Source organism: Halichoerus grypus, chromosome 11 (genome assembly GCF_964656455.1).
Source record: "Halichoerus grypus chromosome 11, mHalGry1.hap1.1, whole genome shotgun sequence".
Lineage (NCBI taxonomy): Eukaryota > Metazoa > Chordata > Mammalia > Carnivora > Phocidae > Halichoerus > Halichoerus grypus.
Genome location: NC_135722.1, coordinates 53,692,162 through 53,706,563, shown reverse-complemented (window position 1 = coordinate 53,706,563; position 14,402 = coordinate 53,692,162). Strand labels below are relative to the sequence as shown.

At 37.2% G+C, this 14,402-nt stretch overlaps 1 protein-coding gene across 1 annotated transcript in view; it reads right to left on the bottom strand.

Moving 5' to 3' along the window:
* The window catches only part of RNF169 (ring finger protein 169), an 80,287-nt gene that overhangs the window by 24,087 nt on the left and 41,798 nt on the right, over positions 1–14,402 (bottom strand). The window contains exon 3 of the mRNA XM_036082794.2: positions 3,701–3,847. Coding sequence (XP_035938687.2) covers positions 3,701–3,847 — 147 coding nt within the window. The remainder of the gene's footprint in view (positions 1–3,700; positions 3,848–14,402) is intronic.

Here is a 14,402-nt window from a genome sequence, read left to right as displayed (position 1 = left end):
CCAAAGCTATTGTTTCACAGCTATTGTAGCTCCTGTCTCTCAGGGAGCACCCATGTTTCCAACTGCCTCTTGGAGATCCTGATCTGGGTATCCCAAATGTAGCTCAAACTTAATATATCCAAAATTCAATTCACTCTTTTCTTCTCTAAGCCCCACTACCAACCCAGCTAGAAGCCTCGATGTCATCTCTGACTCTCTCCTTTCCCTTTCTTCAGAGTCATGGAGGTTCTGAATACACCCAATACTTCTCGATATTTTATTTCATTTGCGCTTAATATCAGCCCTATTAAGAAAGGATGACCTGTCTTCTCCCCGTGGCAAACTGAGGCTCAGAATAGTTAATATGCCTAAGACTGTAGAGTTAATAAGTAGCTAACACTAGGACTTCAATCCAGAGTGTCCATCTCCAAGCTGCCTCCAGGCCTGTTCCGCTCTACTCCTAAAATGCGTTCAGATCTAACCCTTCCCATGTATACTCACTGACACTGCCTTTCCTTAGATTCTCATCCTCTTCTGCCTGGACTGTTGCAATCATCTACTTACTGCTCTTGCCAGCCTTTCTTCCCTCTAATCCTACCATACTATCAAGCACACAGATATAACCTATTACTCTACTCTCCATGTACCATCATAGCCTTTCAAAGCCTCTCTTCTGGGCATGCTATTCCCTTTGCCTGTAGCTCCTATTCCACATTGTCTGCCTAAAAAATACTAATTGGCCCTTCAGGGGCATCTTATATGCCACTTTCTCTGTGAGGACTTCTAAATACCCCTAGAGTCAAGCTTTTTCCATCTTGTTGATACTCATTCAGTTACCTTCATTTTTAGACTCTTTTTGAGTCTTTCAGTTTACATTTGAAGTTTCTTTATATGCACTTAGAAAAGAAGTCTAGAAGGACAGTTACCAAAATGTTCATAAGGGTTGTCTCTAAGTTGTTGGATGATGAGCAATTTTTCATAGCATATCTCTTTGCTATGACTGTAACTGTTATACCAATTGTTTTCCAATAATTCACACTGTTATTGGTATTAACTGTACCATAACAAATCATAAGTTGTCATGTCCATTTTATTTCCACTCCAAACTGATAACAACAGATGGTAATGTCTTCCTCTAGAATAAGCACTTTCCTCCCTCCATTTGAATTCAACTTGATAAACATGAATCAAACACTTGTGATATACAAAATACTGTGGGAGATTTTAAAATAGCTAGGACACATTTCCCTTACTCAACAAACTTATAAATCTAGTAGAGAAACACAAATACACAAGCATAATGTAATGGAGAAAGAAATAAGTCCTGTAAATTTACAAACTTGGGAGGGGAGAGAGTAGATGGTAGGAGTGGAGAAACAACTGAGGAATCCCTATAGGTTCCAGGAAGGTGACTGCTTTTGCACTGGGTATGGAGAGATGAATAGCCTTTCAACAGGTAAGCAGGGTGGCATTTCAATTAGATGAAAATGCAACAGCAAAGACTCTAAGGAGGAAAAGCATAAAGTTATATATTTGGGGGAACACAAACAGCTCTGTTCCCTAGAATTTGGGGGCATGAGTAAGGATGGGAAGATCAGTTAGAACAATACTAAGGACCTGAATGTTGGGGTAAAGAATTTTCATTTAATTCCATAGGAAATGGGGAATCACCAAGTCTTTTGGTGCAGGAAAGTAAAATGATCACTTCAGCTCTAATCATATTGTTCTCTATATAAAATACAATCCTTCAGCTGGCTTTCCACTGAGCCTCTCTTGGAGGCTCTCTCTTTGGTCCCAATTTGAATGTAGTCTTGGCAGACTAAATGAAATTATTTTTCCAGTACCAAAAACTCTTAAGACCTATTTAAAGCAAAATCAGAGCCCTTTAAAAGTCCTCAAAAAGACAAAAGCAAACAGAAAAAGAGATACAATCACAAAAATCTAAAACTTTATTCAATGTGTTTTTGCATATAAAATTTTGTGAAACTATTGCAAAAAAAAGGATTTATACTTCCTGATTCCTTTTAAGATTACAATTACGAAAACAATGAATCGTGGAACACTACATCAAAAACTAATGATGTATTGTACGGTGACCAACATAACATAATAAAATTAAATTAAAAAAAAAAAGATTACAATTCCTTTTAAGATTATAAAATGCAGTTGATTTCTATTTCAAAGCTGGTAGTGGCAAAAGAAAAAATAATTAGAACCATTTCCTGGCCTTGACATGAATTAATACTAGAGATCATTTCCTAGAGGAAACTTGGATCTGGCCAGGCCAAAAACAGCAGGTTCTTTCTATCAAAGGACCCCAGGGGAGGGTAAGCTCTCTTTGTCAAGATCGGTTTGTCCTAAAGAGAAAGGTCCTTCTGGGTCATTTTGCCTAAGGGATCTAAAGCACGGCCCTGCTGGGGTGAAGAGGCAGAGTTGTAGTCTAGAGATCACAGACCGCAGTTGGGGCTATTAGTCAGAAAACACACTGTATGCACAAAGCTATCATATTTTACTCTTGCCTTCCTAGCTAAATTGCATCCTCTCCAGTCTTTTTCCTTTTGTAGTTCCCAATGAACAGAGCATTAAGAGTATGCAAGCATTTCATGTTTGTTAAGTTGAATCTTTTAGAAGGGTGAAACCCTCCAAAATGCAAGTGGTTACTTTTACAAGAATTAAATAATAACAATTATTATTGTTATAACTGGGATCAAAAATGCACAGTTGACAGCGGCAAATACCATGGATCCAAGAAAGCTTAAATAATTTCATTTCCTCAAGTTCAGGAAAAATGCCTTTGCAAAGAGTGAAGCAAAAGCCCAGTGAAATTAACTAACCTGGCCAAAGCCGCACAGTCTGTTACAATGCTGGGACCTGTTTAAGAGGCCGAATCCTGGGGCAGAGATTTGGTTTTCCTCTATTCTATGTTGTCTGTCTTATATACAGTAAAGCTTTATTAATCCCAGCTAATTAGAAAGTTAACCTGAAATACTCACAAGTCTAAATCACAAACTATTTTAAAAGATAACGACTCTAAAGCTATCTTAAGTACACACAGCAAGCCACAGAAAATGTCTGATCCAATATGATGTACTAAAGAAAAAAACTCAATTGTAATTATCCATTTGAGTATCTGGTGGGCCTTCCAAAAATGCTTTCTTACATACATTAAATATACCACTTATAACCTTTTCCAGTAATTCGCTTGGTAAATAAGTAATGAAAAAAATTCGGGCAAGATTTGGCAAGATTAGAAATCTAATTAGTGTTAAACTAAGTAATCTAATATTGAAGACCTACCTTGTATCTAGCACTATGTTGCTTAAGGCATTAAAAAGAATAGAGGGAAATCAAATACAAGCTTTAAGGAAACCTAGTTGAGGATATAAGATGTACGAAACTCAAATGTCAAATAACAACACATAAGTCAAAATGACAGCATACGTATCAAATTCCCACAAGTGGTATTCTATGCTAGGTACTTCCCCTCACTCACCTTCTTTCCCGACTGTTCCCTTAATCTTTCCACACAACTCTATTGTCCCATTCATGAGTTACTCTCTCCAGCTCCCATCTGGACACTAAGTTCTTCACTACTCGTCCACTACTCGGTCAGCGACTATTACTGCTCTCACAGCTCACCAACACAGGTTTTCAGACCCATGTCACCTGGGCTAATGACTGAAATTGAGCCAGCTGTCCATCAAAACCGTGATCTACTTACATGTTCCAGATCTGTCTTCAGTACTAATGGCTCATCTCTCTTTTTCTGGTCATCCATTTTCCTTTTCCCTGTTTCCGTATCCTCCGATAACAGCTTGTGGATTTGATCTTCAGAGGTTTTCTCCTCTTGTAACTTTTCCTCTCTCAGCTAAAAATACAAATCACACCGAGAAGGAGAGTTTTCGGCAGACTTCAAAACATCTTTTACTCAGTAGTCTATCAGAACGAACAGATTACATGGCAGTTTGAGACTATTTTTCTTACTAGATATAAAGCCCTCTTAATTTTTAAGTAAGTCTGCTTTCACTTGCTTGACTCTTGCTGATATATATATACTATAGCAGGGCTTCAGATTTAAATGCTCTGCATTCTTGAGCAATATGAAGTGATAAAAGCTAAGATAACACACATAATCAAAAAATAAGATTTATTCACTTAGCCAAAGAAGGTTGAACCTAAAAACGTTCCTTATTCCCATAAACCAGATATAACTGTATTAAGTGAGGAGAAGAGCTGAGACGTAGGCCACAGAAGGCCAGAGAAGCTGGGCGAGGCAAGACAGGTCTCCAGTCCTAGAGACAACAGAAAAAATTATCACAGTTCCAATGTTCTGCAATTTATGCTATTATGTTGTGGTCCAGAGGGTAGGTCAAAATACATGGTTTACAAAGAAATGTAAGGCAGAGGCCTATGCTCCTAAATTGGGGGAGGCAGCAGGGCAGTATGAAAATAAGATGAACTTTGGAATAAAAACCTGGGTTCTGGGGGTTCTGTCACTTAGTTAACAGCTATATGATCTTGGGCAGATGAAGCATCAGAAAGGATCATATGCTCACCTACAAAATAGGGATAATGCTACTTACTTTGCAGATAGTTTTAAGAAATAAATGAGATAATAATATGAAGTACTTAATGTGGTGTCTTGCTGTGTACTTATAGTACATTAAGAGTTTCCTTTCTTAATCTCCTTTTATTCTCTTTTCACTGCCTGGGGTTTTAATAAAACTTAAATGCCGTAATGTATATCAAAGCAATTACAGGCTACTAATATTTTTAATCATATTTGCAAAAAAAAAAAAAAAAAGCTAAAGAACAAATATTTTTCATTGGCTGTTGCCTCAGGGTTAAAAAGCAAAAACAATAACAATAAACAACAATTAAGATTTAGACTTATCTTTCCAATTTCTATAGGTTTGATTCCTACAAGCCTGAATTAGTCTTTAATACACTGAGTCTAATTCGAGAGGTTACGAATATACAAAGAACACCATACACAATGTTATGTCAGGAAGAGGCTCAAATGAAACAATGTACTCCCAACTCGGCCCAAGTCAAACAAGAACACAAAAGGAAAAAAAGCAAATCCATAGCCAGGGAGAAAGCAAACCTAAAATCTCTGCTAACTGCCCACGTGAAAGCTCAATGACTTTTGATGATATTAGATGAGAAATTCTTGTTCAACAAATTGACCACAGGCTACACAAAGGGGCATTTCTTTTCAGAGCATAGAGAGGCAGAGTGGCAAAAAAGAGAACAAGTTTTAGCATCATAAGAATTGCTATCATTTGGGGCGCCTGGGTGGCTCAGTCGTTAAGCGTCTGCCTTCAGCTCAGGTCATGATCCCAGGATCCTGGGATCGAGCCCCGCATCGGGCTCCCTGCTCCGCGGGAAGCCTGCTTCTCCCTCTCCCACTCCCCCTGCTTGTGTTCTCTCTCGCTATGTCTCTTTCTGTCAAATAAATAAAAAATCTTTAAAAAAAATAAATAAATAAAACTCAGTTGTTACTCTAATTATTTAAAAAAAAAAAAAAAAAGAATTGCTATCATTTGGGGCGCCTGGGTGGCTCAGTCGTTAAGCGTCTGCCTTCGGCTCAGGTCATGATCCCAGGGTCCTGGGATCGAGCCCCGCATCGGGCTCCCTGCTCCACGGGAAGCCTGCTTCTCCCTCTCCCACTCCCCCTGCTTGCATTCCCTCTCTCGCTGTGTCTCTCTCTGTCAAATAAATAAATAAAATCTTAAAAAAAAAAAAAGAATTGCTATCATTTATCGAAGTCCTTGGTGTCAGGTGCTGAGCTAAGCACTGTATGTATATACATTACCTCATGTGAGAAAACTAAGTTCTAGGAGTTAGGTCATGTGTTCAAATTCACAGAGCCATAGTCCTGGAGCTAGAATTCAAATCTAGGCTTATCTCAGTGGTTCTCATCCGAAGATGATTTTACGTCCCAGGGTACATCTAACAATGCCTGGACACACCTTTGGTTGTCACAGCTGAGGGTGTGGGGTGTGGGTACTACTGGTAGACCAGGGATTGCTACTAAACCTCCTAAATGCACCGTATAGCCCCCAACACACACACACACACACACACACACACACACACACACACACGTGGCTATTGTTTTTAAACTATTAAATTTCCTATTGTATATATTTTAGTGTTTTGTTTGGTGCTTAATGGTGTTTACATACTATGTCCTCTGGTTTTTCCAGTGTTTTAAAGTGTATCCTTCTGCTTCCTAATAATACTTATTGCTGCTCTCAAAATTTTTGACAATGAACTCTGACAACAACTACAGCTTGTAAAACCACTTTTCCGGGTGCCTGGGTGGCTCAGTTGGTTAAGCGACTGCCTTCGGCTCAGGTCATGATCCCGGAGTCCTGGGATCGAGTCCCACATCAGGCTTCCGGCTCAGCGGGAAGTCTGCTTCTCCCTCTGACCCTCTCCCCTCTCATGTTGTTTCTCTCTTTCTCTCTCTCAAATAAATAAATAAATAAAATCTTTATTAAAAAAAAAAACACTTTTCCATTGCAATGTTGAGTCTCTAACCCACTGTCATCTTAATACAGCTAAAAATTTACAAAATTGAAAAACCCACATATGCATTTAAATCTTCACATGAATCATGTTTCTTTCTTCTCTATACTGGGTTCTATAGAAGTTATTTTCTCGTCCCTTTTGGTAGTTTTTTATAAGGACTTGAGAACTTGGTCTCTAGGAAAGAGTTTTCATATTCAGGGAAAATGCCTCAGGCGTGTCAGAAAATAGCATATACGCTTGAAAAAGAAATATCAATAGCTTCTGTACTGAACTCTTCTTTGTTCCTGGCATTAAGTTTATAGAGCTATCCTCATTTAAACATTAAGGACTCTGTATGTATCCATCATTATCATCCTGTAGACACAAAAATTAACACTCAGCGGTTAAAAGTTGCAGAGATTGAATACTGAAGAGCTTGAATTTTAAAGCAAACCACTGTCTTCACATACCAGGGTTTCTCAACCTCAGTACTTTTGGGCCACATAATTCTTTGTTATGGGGAGCTGAACAGAGTAACATAACAAGGAAAGAAAGCCAATAAAAGTGGTGTGACAGTTGGTCCAGTAATTGGCTACAGAAGACAATATGAGAAATTGCATGAAATGCATCTCAAGACTGCCAGTCTGAAGTGAGGAAAAAAAGGGAAGCATATATCTACTGACTCCTACCTCCCATGGACCAAAGTTTGCTCTGCAGGGTGTTAAATACCCCTCACGCTGGCTTGTACAACTTGAGCAAGTTCCCATGGTGGGCACGGCCAGAGCAATAACAGAGAAGCCCAATTCTAACAGCAGGAGGCAGGCAGTAGGAGCTAACCCAGATCTCAAGCTGCACCAAAGTGAAGCTGCCCGCTACTGTAAATGGAATGATTTTTACTGCTTCCGTTTTTAGATGCTAATTATTAGAGAAAAACTATTGACTTCTGTACATTCATCTCATACCCAGTCACACTACCAAGAAATACCATGTAATTTTTTCCTGAAAATATCTTTACTTTGCCTACTAGTTTTTTTAAGATTTTATTTATTTGTCAGAGAGAGAGAGAGCACAAGCAGGGGGAGAAGTAGGCAGAGGGAGAAGCAGGCTCCCCGCTGAGCAGGGAGCCCAATGCAGGACTCAATCCCAGGACCCTGAGATCATGACCTCAGCTGAAGGCAGATGCTTAACTGACTGAGCCACCCAGGTGCCCCCTTCACTTGTCAAAACTAGTGCACCTGGGGGCACCAAAATTTGTTGATCCATTCAAGCGTTGTACCTTTGGGTTGTATTTAGTTTGGGGCTATTATGAATAAAGCTGCTAAAAAAACCATGTCTTTTACAGATGTAGTGAAAAGAAGGGCCATATGCACTCCAATGTCCATAGCAGCAATGTCCGCAACAGCCAAACTGTGGAAAAAGCCGAGATGCCCTTCAACAGACGAATGGATAAAGAAGATGTGGTCCATATATACAATGGAATGGAATGGAATGGAATGGAATGGAATGGAATGGAATGGAATGGAATATTACTCAGCCATCAGAAAGGATGAATACCCAACTTTTACATCAACATGGATGGGACTGGAGGAGATTATGCTAAGTGAAATAAGTCAAGCAGAGAAAGTCAATTATCATATGGTTTCACTTATTTGTGGAACATAAGGAATAGCATGGAGGACAGTAGGAGAAGGAAGGGAAAAATGAAGGGGGGGAAATCGGAGGGAGAGATGAACCATGAGAGACTATGGACTCTGAGGAACAAACTGAGGGTTTTGGGTGGGGGGATGGGTTAGCCCGGTGATGGGTATTAAGGAGGGCACGTACTGCATGGAGCCCTGGGTGTTATATGAAAACAATGAATCGTGGATCACCACATCAAAAACTAATGATGTATTGTATGGTGACTAACATAACATAATAAAATAAAATTTTAAAAAAAAACACGTGTCTTTTTGTGGACAGATGTTTTATTTTGCCTCGCTAAACAGCTACAAGTGGAATTGCTGGGTTACATAGTGAGTATATGTTTAAAATTATAACACAATTGTCAAAATGTTTCCCATTGTGGTCATACCATTTTACACTCCCACTAGCAATGCATGAGAGTTTCAGCTGATTCATAGTCTCATATTCATTCTCACTCTTGGAATTGTTAGCCTTTTAATTTTAGCCATTCTAGAGGTTATAAGGGGCCATCCCCATTGTGGCTTTAATAACTATTTACCTGCTGACTAATTATGCTGAGCATCTTTTCATGTGCTTAGAAGCAAATCTTCTTTTGTGAAGTGTCTTGTCAAACCTTTCACTCTTATTATTTTTTTTTAACCTTATTGCTTGCCAGGTGCAAGAGCTCTTTACAAATTCTGGATACAAGTCCATTGTTAGATATACATTTTGAGAATATTTTCTCCCAGTATTTTTTTGTCCTTTTATTTCCTTAATAAGTAAAAATTTTAACTTTGATAAAATCCAATATATTGATTTTTTTCTTTTGTGATTAGGATTTTTTGTGTTCCTGTCTAAAAATCTTTGCCTACCCCAAAATCAAAATTTTTTCTTCTATGTCTTCTTCTGCATAATTTTAGCTTTTAAGTTTAGTCTATGACCTATTTTGAACTAATTTTTGTATATTGTATAGAGATCAAGATTCACTTTTACATATTCAGAGGATATTCAGTTTGTTCCAGCACGACTGTGGACAAGACTATTCTTTTGCCACTGAATTACTTTTGTGCCTTCAGGAACATCAGTTGACTATATACGAGTGGGTCTATTCCAGGACTATATTCTATTCTATTCCATTGATCTATATGTCTTTTCCTTATGCCAATACCATACTGTCTTAATGTCTAGCATTATAGCAATTCCTGAAATCTGGTAGTAAAGTTACCCAGTAATAACATTCGTTTTTCACAGACAACATAATCCTCCATCTAGAACATCCACTAGAATCTACAAAAAAGCTGCTAGAACTACTAAATGAGTCTTAGCAAGGTTATAGGATAGAATAGCAAAATATAAAAATCAACTGTATTTTCATTTACTCACATGAACAATTAGAAAATGAAAATTTAAAAATACCATTTACAATAATATAAAAAATGTGAAATACTTAAAATAAATCTGACAAAAGATGTGGAAACTGCAAACCACAAACATTGTTGACAGAAATTAAAGAAGACCTAAAAAATTAGGATATATCATGTTGATGGGTCTGAAGACTCAATATTATTGAGATGCCAATTCTCCCCAAATTGATCTATAGATTCAATGCAATCCCAATCAAAATCCCAGAAGGCTTTTTTTTGTAGGAATTAGCAAGCTGATACTAAAATTCAGATGCTTATATAGAGAAGGAAGAATAGCCAAGATAACTTGAAAAAGAACAATTGGAGAATTAATACTACCAGATTTCTAACTAAAGCTACAATATTCCATCAAAACAGCATGGTAAAGGTATAAAAATAAACAGATCAATGGTACAGACAGAATACAGAGTTTAGAAATAAACCCACAAATATACAGATAACTGATTTTTGACAAAGGTACAAAGGCAATCCAATGGAGAAGGGATAGTCAGTACTGGAACAACTTAATATCCATATGCACAAAAAGGAACTTGGATCTATACTCACACCATGTATAAAAATTAACTTGAAATGTATCATAGACCTAAATGTAAAGCCTAAAACTATAAAGCTTCCAGGAGAAAAACATAGGAGAAAATCTCTGTGAACTTAGGCTGGGCAAAGAATTCTTAAATATAACACTAAAAGTACAATCTACAAAGAGAAAAAAACTTATAAACTATCTTTCTTGAAAGTTAAAAGCTCCTGCTCTTCAAAAGATTCTAAGAGAATGAAAACACTGACAGACTGAGAGAAAAACATTTGCAAAGCATATACCTGATAAAAGATTTGTATCCAGAATATACAAAGATCACTCAAAATTGAAAAGCAAGAAAGTTCATGACCGACTTTAAAAATAAGGCAAAAGATCTGAACAGACATTAAACCGAAGAAAATATACGGAAAGCAACTAAAGACATGAAAAGATGTTCAACATCATTAGTCATTAGGGAAATGCAAATTTTTAAAACTACAATGAGATACCACTATACCCCAATTAGAATTGCTAAAATTAAAACACTAACCATACCAAATGTTGGTGAAGATTGAGAGAAACCAGAACTTTCATACACTATTGGTAGGAGTTAAAATAGTAAAACCACTTTGGAAAAGTTTGGCAGTTTCTTAAAAAACAAAACACACATCTACCATATGATCCAGCCATTTCACACCTAAATATTTACCCTTATAAGAGAAAAAGATTTATCTATACAAAGACATACATGAATGTTCATAGCAGCTTTATTTGTAATGGCCAAGAACTGGAAATAACCCAAATGTTGATCAATGGGCATACAAGGTAAACAGACTGTGACATATCCATACAATGAAATACTACTCAGCAATTAAAAATAAAGTACTGATGCATGCAACAAAGTGAATGACTCTCAATGTAACTGTGCTGAGTGAAAAAGCCAAAGAGAAAAGAAAAAAGAGATACACTGGACTTCATCCAAATTAAAAACTTTGTGCAAAGGACATTATCAATAAAGTAAAAAGACCTAGAGAGTGGGAGAAAATATTTGTAAATCATATAACTGATAAGGATTTAATATTCAACATACATAAAGAGCTCTTACAACACAACCCAGCTCAAAATTAAGCAAAGGACTTGAATAGATATTTCTCCAAAGAAGAGATACAGATGGTCAATAAGCACACGACAAGGTGCTCAATATCATTATTCATTAGGGAAATGCAAATCAAAATCATTATGAGATACCCATTAGAATGACTATCATAAAAACATTTTTAAAGAAAAAATAACAAGTACCAACAAGAATGTGGAGAAATTGGAGCCCTCAGACTTTGCTGGTAGGAATGTAAAATGATGCAGCTGCTATTGGAAAAGTTTTGACGATTTCTCAAAAAATTTAAACTACAATTATCCATATGACCCAGTAATTCTACTCCTAGGTATATACCCAAAAAACCTGAAAACCAAAACTCAAAACAAATACTCATACGCCAATGTGTATTGCAGCATTAATCACAACTGCCAAAAAGTGGGAACAACCCAAGTGTTCAAGAGATGAATGGATAAACAAGATGTGATATGTCCAAAAATGGTATATTATTCAGCCATAAGAAGAAATGAAGTACTAAAACATGCAACATGACAAACCTCCAAAACATTATGCTATGTGAAATAAGCAGACTAAAAGAACAAATACTGTATGATTCCATTTACAAATCTAGAATAGGCAAGGGGCACCTGGGTGGCTCAGTCGTTAAGCGTCTGCCTTCGGCTCAGGTCATGATCCCAGGGTCCTGGGACCGAACCCTGTATCGGGCTCCCTGCTCAGCGGGAAGCCTGCTTCTCCTTCTCCCACTCCCCCTGTTTATGTTCCCTCTCTTGCTGTGTCTCTCTCTGTCAAATAAATAAAATCTTTACAAATCTAGAATAGGCAAATCCGTAGAAATAGGAAGTTAGGTTAGAGGTTACCAGGGGCTAGGGGGGATGGAGAAATGGGGAGATATTGATTAATGGGTACAGGGTTTCTGTTTGGAGTGGTGAAAAAAAGATAGCAGTACTGGTTGCACAACACTGTGAATGTACTTAAGGGTACTGAACTGTACACTTTAAAATGGTTAAAATGGCAAATTTTACGTTATATATATTTTATAGCACTTAAAAAATGTTAAGTGTCATATAACCTATTCTGTAAGTATCATGAAGTTCCAGCTAGCTTTCTATCCTCTTAGATACTACAATAAATATCTTGCATGATAGGTTCACTCAAGGCAATATTTTAGAAGCAGGATTCAACTAATCTCCTGGTCAGAATCAGGTAAGTGAATTTTCCACTAACAGCTAAACACAAAGCCAAACAAAATTCCTAGCCACAGGGCAATGTTCCATAGATAGAACAGGCTACTGAGCTCACTAGATTCTTAAATCCTACCCATGCAAGGGCGGAAATGCCTGTGCAATATTTGTAGCTAATCCATCTGTCTTGAACAATACTCGTTTCACCATGAAAAATTATCTTCAAAATTGTAGAATCTGGGTAACCAGTATCCAGGCATTCATTTTATTGTTCTCTTCACTTTTATATTTGTTTATTACAAAAATTAAAAATTTTGAAATCATTTCTAACATCTCTTATGCTAGTTAACAAACCTCAGGCACTAGATGATTATAGAAATAACAGAAGGGCTTATCAGAGCCTATGAAGTGAAGGTTCTGATTACAGTCTTTCGAGGGCTACATAATCAAAGTGTGTATTCCCTATGAGTACTTTGAATGTTAACTAACTAGCCATGCTTAGAGATTAAAATAAAACATAAATATATATATACCACACACTATTTCAAATGAAATATTTTCAAGTATATTTAGTAACATCCAGAAAGTACTTCTATCATGGATTTTTTAAATAAATTACTTGTGTCTAGTCCCTTGTTTTCAAATCTCTTGGCCCCTAGACACTATGAGCTTCTTTTGAAGGGGACCATGGAACTATGTCCTGTTCATCCTTGATTTCCCCCTCTCCTGCTTGAGTTCTAGACTGCTATCTGTGTTCAGAAAGTTCAGTTTCACAAATAATCACAGAACACTAGAGTCTACTCGTCAGGCATATTTGTAGTGCTGAGGATACAGCCCTGATCAAAAACGACAAAAGGGGTTCACATGGGGCTTACATTCTTGTAGAACGCAATTGAAGTGAATAATAAGGTTGGACTAAACAATTGTGAAAAGGTCCTTCCAACAAATACTCTCCGTGATACAAACTGTACTGCTGTGGTGACCGACTAGTCCCCATGCTTTGGGGGAACTTCTCTCAAATCCACAACAGAAGGTAACCAACCAACCCGACAGTGCCAAGAACACAGGGCTGGTGGGAGGAGGGCTGCCGGATGGCACTTTAAAGACAAGAAGCTCATTCATCCATAATTTTTTCATTTTCTTATCTGAATTGGTAAAATGGTCCACTGCCCAATGATAGACTACAGAAATAGTCTGTGACAACTGGAGGACCATACAGCTTCATGGTGTTTCATTCATCTGCCTGCAAAGTTTTCCTATAAATTAAGATGATGATATATGAAAACATTCAGTTAGTTATACAAGTTACACACATTTAACTCATTTTCTACATTTTCTAGTTATCTCTGGGCCAAAGTGTCTCAAACTGGGGCCCTAGACCCCTAAGACGTTCACAAAGGTGGTAATGGGAATCTTTAAGTTAATTTTCAACATATTTTTAACAATTTTACAAATCATACACTTATAGCCCATAAGGCTGTACCCACTAAATATCACCATCTCAATAAATGGGTTGAATACATTTTTGTTGATGTCTAGGGCTTATTCTTTAATAGAAGGTATTAAAAATATTTTAAATTCTTAGGGAGGTTATGAAAGGAATATAAGCTGATAAAGTAGGAGTATAATACCACTGCTTCAGAACCATTACTTCAAGCATAATGAACCTGTTAATCAAATTAGTGTCAGAACATTTTAATTTACTTTGGTATCCAGAGCAGTCAATGCTTTATATCTTCTATCTGTTTCCTAGACTCTCATTTGATACTAACAGTTACCACTTCTACAGGGTCTAATTGGTGATTATTGCTGATGCTGCCACCAAAAATAAAGCATTTTGGGTAAACTAGGACTACCTGCAGTTTCCATTTCACAGCATCCTGAATCATAGCAAACGATCTCTTGCATACAAGGCTAAAGCCATGATTTCCACTTGAGCAATCACATAAATAGCACCAAAGCAATTGATTTGCTCTTATGATTCTTACCTAATTTTAAAGATATCA